Below are 8968 nucleotides of genomic sequence, written 5' to 3' on the forward strand. Positions count from 1 at the left end.
CATATTTGCACAACTCACAAGTGGCTCCATGCGTATGGGAGCAGGCTCTAGGACGGAGCACATTACATGTCAGCATACACGTCAGCACACTCGAGAGGTACTTTTTAAGCAGTTATTTTCTCTAGTTCCCTACACAAGAAAATTCGATTCAGGAAGCACCCAAAGAATGCGCATTGTCGTTTTGGGGCACAACAGCACGTAAAATTTTACCTGGAGTTTAATTATTTTTGTTAACTTCCAATCTACTGAGGCAAATACGCTGACACCTGTAGGTCGATCATGAGGGGAACGTGCAGTTTCCGGTTCAAGTGCCTTTGTGGCGTTTTGGCAAACCGGAAAGTACCGGTGACAGGCAAAATCATAATGAAGGTCATTATAAACTTAACATTCATAGGTATATGCACGTATGACTGCTCGAGACGCACTCGGCTGCTCTGTTGTCTTAGCTAAGACAGCGCGATGCTATACCACTCCATTGCTTCGCGTGAGCAGTGGCATGAAACCACATAAGCAGTACTTGTAGTCACTGACAAAGTCAACACCACGCGCTAAAACAAAGACTTAGGTCTGCAGTGATTGGTAATTAGCCAAGCTATACTTGGCAACTATATTGCTGAGCTCAGATAGTCGCACGTTTCGTGAACAGATTCATTAAATACGTTCAAAACGCGGTATACTTAAAACTTTTTTAGCCTTTGTAAAGGTGATAACACTGACGGCACGCTTTAGGCGGCGTCCTGGTTGCTGTTTCTTGCTCTGCAAGAATTTCTGGCTCCACCTATCTTGTCAGCTCATTTCTCTTTCTCTCAGTGTTCATGAAAATTCAAGCAAAGAGCTTAAAAGCCTCAAAAATGAATAAGTGAATATAATTTAAGAAAGGATGGCTCCGTGGCCTATGCTAGGGCGCGGTAAGATTAGATTTTTGCATCTTATACGTGTGCGATAAGCGTCAAGAAGCAGTTAGCTCGTTTTCTTGTCAAGAAAACAAGCGGCCGGGAGAAAAACGCTTTAAATGCTGAAATCAAGCTTCAGGTGGCTCTGAGTAACAAATGATGGTGCACGTAATGCTGCGCCAAAAAATCTCAGAGATACTCCTCTGCCACCCCGCTCGTTGGGGCCTTTCTTTATACGCCCGAAACAACAAACACGACATTGCTGATGCTCTGACCTGCCGAGCAAATATAGACTGGGACAACACCCCGGTCGATACAGTCCGCACAATTACGATATATGCGACGCCCGGCAGGATGCCGGCAGAAACAGGTCATCCATGTCATCAGAGGGTCCCAGGACCACCCGCTAGTAATGGATCAGGCTGATGGAAGCTTCGAGCTTCTAGAAACGACGCCGCAACAGCTAAAAGACGTAAAAAGCAATTAAACAAGCCAACGCGTTTCGTATGCTTCTGGCTCATGGGTTTTGGGGAAATTGAATGCTGATGAATTGTTCCCCTTCCCACAGGTGTTCACAAACTCGTATGTGCATGGAACGTGAGCAATAATCGCTACAAAAAGACCCGTCGCAATTCAGCTGGTGATCCGATTTAAACGCGTCACCTCCTCTTGTCGAGGTCACGCGCCTAAATCTTTTGAAATTAGCCATGTCGCAATACGTCTGAAATAGTGTGGTGTGAATGAAAAAATAACATTAACACAGTTCTTTCCCACTGCTCCTCTATCACCTTGATCGCACTGTTAGATGCTTATCATCACTAAGGTTTTCCGCTCTTAAGGAAACCGTCCGTCATGCCGATATCTCTGCACTGGACTGAGAAAGTGAGGAAACAACTCTTGAAGCGTAAGTCAGAGACAGTTCAAAGGAAGCGCTATGGACGATGCGCCTGCTCTTTTCAATATCTTGAATTGAGCTAGTTGGTCATACATTGAGCTGTTGGCGCCAGTGTTGTACTTGTTTCGTCCCCGTCTCTCGTGCTGTCGAGTGTTTTCGCCTGCTCTTTTATTACATTTTCAAGCTACTAAAATATTTACGTGATAAAATGTCAGACGCTATGCATTTAGGAAATAGGCAATCACTCACCAAACGCGGCGAGCGTCAACAAACTTGAAAGAAGCCAGAACTGAAAGCTGGCTTTACCTACAAGCAGGTGTGATATGCAACAGAGCCAAGAAAATAATGTGGCGGAGCATTTCAAGAAAGTTAAAATGGCGAGTTGCTTGTAAACAGGGTAACTAGAGACTAATTTAGCTTCTGGTTATAGATAAGAGCAGCGATATCAGGACAGACTGCAAGAGGCGAAAATCAAGATTGTCAAGAGGTACGCAAAAATTACTCAAGCGCCAACTGAAGCTTATGTCCAAACGGGACAGGAGGATGGAGACGTGACGTGATCGACAGCGATCGAACAAGAAATATTTAGGGCTGGAGCCAACGTTTTGACAATGGGACTTGTCGAAACGTTGGATTCAGCCTGAGACGTCCTTTGTTCGACCACTGAAGTATCATGGTCCTCTACAAAGACATTTTCATCAAATTAGCCATCACATCGAAAAAAAAAAAGATTAGACACCGGCGAGAGGGCTAAAACTTACAATAATTAATACAACTAGCAAAATGAGCTGCAACATTGCCAGCGACGAATCATAGGTACATTGTGCAGGTAAAAAAATATTTCAGATCTAAAAAACTTAATAATAATAATAATAATAATAATAATAATAATAATAATAATAATAATAATAATAATAATAATAATAATAATAATAATAATAATGGCATAGCCCGAGTTGCTTACCTGGGGCGTCCTCTCCTCGGGGCTCTTCATAAGAGCTTGGACAAACTCTCGCTGGTTGTAGCCGGCCATGCAGCTAATTTGGGACTGCCCTCTTTCGCAAGATGAGTAAACACGTAACTTTACGTTTAACGGACACTCACAACTTCCACGCACACACAGTCGGGGGCCAACAGGTTGTCACGAGCTTTCCGGCGACGAGTCTTGTTCGTTCAGTTGCGTACTTGTAGGGGTAACGCAGTCGGGACGCCTGAGTTTGCTCGCCGAAGACACAACGAGATCAGTGGAGATGCTGCCGCGCAGCAGTTGCACGAGGCAAATGTTAAACACACGCAAAATGACACTTTCTGAAAAGAGTCTAAAGGGGGAAACTGCGTGCGAGATCGACAGTTGCTTGCGTAATACTTTTTTTTTGTTTTTGTTCTGCTGAGTTTTCTGTGTGAAGGTACACTAAAGTACAAGCAAGGTAGAAGTGGAAGCGACTGAAGGCGCAGAATTGTAATGGCCTTACACCTAAAGGTGTTCTTTCCACTGACCGCGCAAACAACAAGAGTATCCCTCAACACCCCGCGTTCGCGCACGCACTGTAATCGCAGACGACGTCACGAGGCTATCGCGGACACCAACGGCCACCGGTCACAGCACCTAGGCTCAGTCACAGGTAGTACAAGCGCACAGACGAGGAGAGACGGCGGCTTGAATGGGGCAGTACGCGGAAAGGGAAAGGGGCGAATCACATGGCACCACTCTCGGCCGGCGAAGGACGCTTGCAGCGGACGAGACTCTGGCCCGCACGAGACAGGCTGCTCTTTCGTAGTGAGGCGCACCCAGTCCTGCGAGTAGGCGGGTGAGCTGGGACTCGGGCGCGGGTCCCGGGCGCGGGTCTAGTCGCCGGGAAAGTAGCGGTCCGTCGCCGACGTTGGCACGCAGTTGTGGCAGCTGGCGGTCGCGGCTCGTCGTCTCTTCTGTTGCAGCCGCTGCGCTGGTCGGGGCCTTGAGCCGTTCATGGCTCCGGGCGCGCGTCCAGGAAAGGCCCGTTCACACGCTCAGGCCCGGCCGGTCAAGTGGCTGCCGTCGCCGCCACCGTGTAGCACCGGCTCGCTCGCTCACTTCTGGCAGACGGAGTGTCGTTGTTGCCCCTGCGTTAAACAAGAACGAGAAACGTTGAAGTTAGGCATCAATCGTGGTGTTGCACATATAAACAGTGTTTGTGAAAGTCCGCCGCGAATTGTTGCGGCGCCTCCGCGTGCGTGGCGCCGCGTTCTTCGACCGGCGCCGCAATGCGACTGGCCGCGTCCCCGAACGTTTAAATTGTGAAAAGAAACGAAAGCTGGCCACTTTTTTTTTTTTTTTTTTTTTTTTTTTGCGCAGCGAAACCCGACTAGCACGCATTCGCGGCAACGCGAAGTCACGAGCGCAATTAAGGACAGACAGAGGCGACCGATGGGCGTCATTCGGTCGAGCTACACGGCCCTACCTGACGTGCCGCCGTCGCGGGCTATATGACCGAGTCCGAGCAGTCATAAGTAGCGAGCGCTGCTTGACACAGTTAGCAACAATGTAAAGCGGCATCGATCATTTATTGCGACACGATGGTTTGTGTTCGCACGCTGCTCGTTTCTTATGCAAAAACTGGGCCGGCATTCGCGCGCTGTTTGCTACTGAAGCGCTGGAAAAATTGCATCTAAGCGTGAGTCACTTTCATTGAAAAGTGCTTCGCTCGTGCTTGGCTTCAGTTAACGAAAGGCCGAGATTAACGACGTTTCGAACGACGATGTTGTAAAGCAACACCAGAAGACCGTTGAATACTTAAAGTAACAATATACCAGCCATATCAGATTCAAGAAATGCTGGGTCTAAAAACAAAGTTTTTTTTTTTTTTTCTAAGAAAGCTCATGCTCTAGCTTGACACCGTTGGCTCTAGCTTGACACCGTAAAAATTGTGAAAATAAAAACGGTCATGAGCAATTTTTATAGCTGCTGCCCTTGTACAAAGAAAAAAAAAGAATGGCTGAAAACACTGATTTGTCATCACTTACAAGGTGCGCCTTAATCATGATCGTTTTGCTGTCTCTGCGCGGCACACTCACACAGTGTAGCACGACAGCCCCATTAGCGAGCCTATTTGCTTGGGTGGGTTCGCATTAGCGTCTCTCCCTCCCCACTCTACCATATAACGGCGCAGTGGCTCAGCATTCGGGCCGCCCACTCGATTCTGAATATCCCTTTCTCCATCAGATATTCAGAATAGAGTGGCCCTCAACACCCATGTTCCCGAGGCACTCGCTGGGTGCCTAAAGTTTGGGACTCCTTTTGCAAAATTTTCCAGTCGGATTTTCCATTTGACAGCTCCCGGCTTCATCCTCGATGTTCCACAGCGGAAGGAACGGCGAAGGGCCCCTACACTTCGTGCCACGCTGAAGTTCACACGGCAGCTCGAAGCGAAAAGTGGTAACGGCATCACGAATCGTCATTTTCTCCCAAACTGAGCACTATAAGCTAGCCAGGATACTCCACAAAGCCGAGTCGGGCACGCATTGACCGCCAGAGGTGGCGAACAACCTGTAGTTGTTACGGAGCCTACATGCAATGCATGTAGGCTCCCTAGTAGTAGTCGGTAATGCCATCACCAGCTATCTTCAGCTCGGTATCAAACAGCGAAAATGGCATGCAACCAGAGAAGACATGCATGCATATATGTATATCTCCCACGCTCCTCGCATCGTTCTTTCACAGAACCCCGCCGGAGGGAGCTCTCAGTATACTAAAGCCTGTGCAGCCACTCTGCATTATTATTATGCACAAACTTACATGTACCTGCTGGAAGTCGACATCGTTTCATGTATTGCAGTCACGAGCAAAAGTATAAAAACCACAGATGCCGTGATTTTTTTTTTCTTCTTCTTCTTCACAGCCTAGGCGGACAGGCCGTAATCAAGTTTCAGCCTACGTGCGCATGTTCGAGTGTACTGAGACAATTGCGATCTGCACGCCTGAGCTAGCATAATAATAATAATAATAATAATAATAATAATAATAATAATAATAATAATAATAATAATAATAATAATAATAATAATAATTAAAAAATTAAATTTTGCAGATGTCATGGTCTCTACATAATTTTTTTTTCTCCTGGCTATACAAAGTTAGCACGTTCGAGTGGCATATCGCTACTTGCTTAAAAGCAAGAATAGACTAATCATGCATTTTGTCATGTTTTTCTTTGGTGATAAATCACCCGCTGCTGTGCTGTTCAGTGGCTATGACGTGGTCACGGGGTTCGACTACCGCCTGTGGCGGCCGCCTTCCGTTTTATTTATCTCTCTATCAGACGTTTTACTTATCTCTCTCTCTCTCTATGTTTTTGTTTCCTTACAGTTCTTTTTCGCCCCTGGTATAAAAGAAAAAAAAAAGCGTGTGAACATAATTAGCGTACAGCCTTTTTTTTCTTCTTCTTAGTCTTCCGGCTGTTCTATGCTGAAACACCTATCGCCAAACATTAACGCCTTCAGCTTATGAGTAAGGATGACTTCAATGTGTGTAGTTTGGCTGCACTTTTAACGATCTAGAGGACGACAACGGAAGTTCTCCTTTGCAGAGCTCTGGTGCGTTCGTGATGCAACAAGAGACGTAGTATGCGGCTCGTAATCTCTTGTCATACTGCGACTGATGCTTAAACCTTTGACAAACTATATGCCTGTTGTGCTGCATTCGCAAATTTTTTTTTTTTTAACTAGACGGAAAAGTTGGCGGCACACTAATATACTGGAAGCGTTGGTAGGTATAGGCGTTGCGTGTTAGAATTTTCAATGACAACACAAGTGCGAAAAACACCCAGAGCACAGGAGAGAATTTTCTGTGATATGTTTGGTCGAAAACGAACACTTCGCTATCTCGCGTCCACGTAAGCACAGAGTACTGCAGCTTGCAGGAGCAAACCATGTACTCATCTCCAAATTTACACTGTCATACTTACACTTTGCGTGAATTATTATGCATTTGTAGGAGCCGCAGCGTACGCCCGAGGTGCCATAGGGAACGTAACGCAACCATTGAGACTCTCTTCTGAAATTTTGTAAGTCGGGCTGGCTGCGACGCAAGCGTTCATCCAGAATTCTAATTTATAGGTAGCACATGTGAAGATGCGCAGCAAGTTTTTAAACTAGTGTTCTTTCTCTCCCCTTCTTTTCCTATTTTCGTCCCTATATCCCTTCTCCCCAGTGCAGGGTAGCTAACCGGACAGACAACTCATTAACGTTCTTTTCTTTCCTCTCTCCGATTTTGGGGGTGGTTGCTAGGAAATCGTGGGGAGGGGAGTAGAAATCGCTGCTGCGACCACAAGGCCGAAAGCGTCTCTCGATCAAGAGGCGCCAAGTGCGACACGCTGATTCGTTAACAAAATTTTATTTCTTGTCTCACGATACGAATGTTGCCAGCAGTGAAGGGCCGCTGACTAGCCCAAGCGGGCGGCGTCGATGATACAGTCGGCGCTCCCAAACGACGCATTTGCGCTGCGGTTAACGCGCGGAGGCAAGAGGCGTGACTCGCACATGCACGGCCGCCGGTTCCTCCCCGCCGCCGCCTCCGCAGATGCTGCTGCCGCCAAGAGCAGCGCGGCGTGTTTGGCAACACGCGAGCGCGCACACACACGCACACACATATATACACACACACGCACTGTGAACCCTAGCTGGGCAAACGCCTTGACCGCCTTGACCCCACCGGGCGGACCGGAGAGAGGAAGCGTGGCGCCCCTTTCTTATCGTCCTTTCTCATTATGCAATGCAGGAAGACGCGACGAGGATGCACTACAACCGTCTACAGACGGAGCGACTGCGCTGTATATTCTGTAAACCAGTTGTGCTCACACAGCTGTCCGCGGACTCCTCACCACCTAACCTCAAAAGCAGGGCTTGAGTCGCACTACTTGATAACGTTAGTTTGATTTAAACCTAGCGAGTACACACGGCAGTTCAAGAACGCGCATAAACTGTTCCACGTCTACCCGGTGTCAAATGTTATGGATTACAGGTAACCGTAGTGTCATACCGTAGTGCGTTTGCCGGCTTGCCACGATTGGTACTTACATACTGAACTGATCTTCTACTAAACTGAAAACGGTGGCTTGTTTTCTCAACCTGTAACGCCTGCCCTCATGGGGCTTCTTTAGTCCATCGAGCAACCGCTCAACACCTGTTGAAAGAGAAAGGGAGGCTTCCGGTCCGAACGCGGAAAGTGAGACAAACCTCCACAGCGGCTATTACTCCTGCACACGTGACCAGGGCGCCTAAGTTTGGCTCTGTTTGGCACCACTGGCACACACACACGCACCGACCGCAAAAACAGGTTTCCACGACCGCCGCCAAGCCAAAGGCTGGGGAAATCTTCGGAAGATGGCGCCACTGCCCTATTGCATACGCATGCACACGTGCACGCTCGGGCGCCAGAAATCCCTAGGCTAGCGAACGAGAGTGCCGGACACTAAAGGTGGGTTAACCTAGGGACGTCGTGGAGTTGTGTACTGGCGCTCATGGCATCTATTGGTTGGCGCTTGAACATGCGCGCTCGTTGTCTACTTCGCGCCAGCAGACGCGCGGCATCGTGTCCACATTGTCTCTCTTATTTGCATCATCTCGTTTGTTATAATCACTTCATGTTGGCGCCAGCCCAAATTCCTTGTGAATTATAAGCGCTAACTTCCACGAGGCGCCGAACGCCAAGCGTGCGACGTCACGGTTCTTTTTACAACGTTCATTTCCTTTTCCCCCTAAGCCTAGCGCAATATGTGGTCGCCACTCAAGCCTTCTTATTCGAGTTGTAGGCGGCGTTGTATAAGCGGTATAATTAAGGGAGCGCGCGTACACACACCCACGACATCCCGCGAAGCCTCCTTGCGTGCGCACGAGACAAAAGAAACCACGTTGCTCCATCTACCCAGCATATATTTGGCAGTTTGAAACACTTTGTTACAGTGACTCATATTTTAATGCATGGAACGGCACAAAGCGTAATCGCAAATTGGTCGGCTTTATTTTTTAAGTATTTTTTACAGACTTTTCTATCCCAAGAAAATTGAGAGAGCTCCTAGCCGGCCATGCCGGGATTAAAATGCAGATTATAAGTCAGGTGCTTCGTTAGCCAGAGAGAGATGCAGCATATAAGGCCAATTAAAATCAGCTGGACACTGCATGCCTAAACATATTCTTATTGCTCCAA

The 8968-nt window shown here is 47.7% G+C and overlaps 1 protein-coding gene across 2 annotated transcripts in view; it reads right to left on the reverse strand.

Moving 5' to 3' along the window:
* Positions 1–3888, reverse strand: part of LOC119437141 (rap guanine nucleotide exchange factor) — a 598134-nt gene extending 594246 nt beyond the window's left edge. For both annotated transcript variants that reach the window (XM_037704211.2, XM_037704208.2), the window contains exon 1: positions 2753–3888. In XM_037704211.2, coding sequence (XP_037560139.1) covers positions 2753–2821 — 69 coding nt within the window. In that variant the 5' untranslated portion in view covers positions 2822–3888. The remainder of the gene's footprint in view (positions 1–2752) is intronic.
* Between the last annotated feature and the right edge of the window lie 5080 nt (positions 3889–8968).

Source organism: Dermacentor silvarum, chromosome 1 (genome assembly GCF_013339745.2).
Source record: "Dermacentor silvarum isolate Dsil-2018 chromosome 1, BIME_Dsil_1.4, whole genome shotgun sequence".
In the NCBI taxonomy this organism is placed as follows: domain Eukaryota; kingdom Metazoa; phylum Arthropoda; class Arachnida; order Ixodida; family Ixodidae; genus Dermacentor; species Dermacentor silvarum.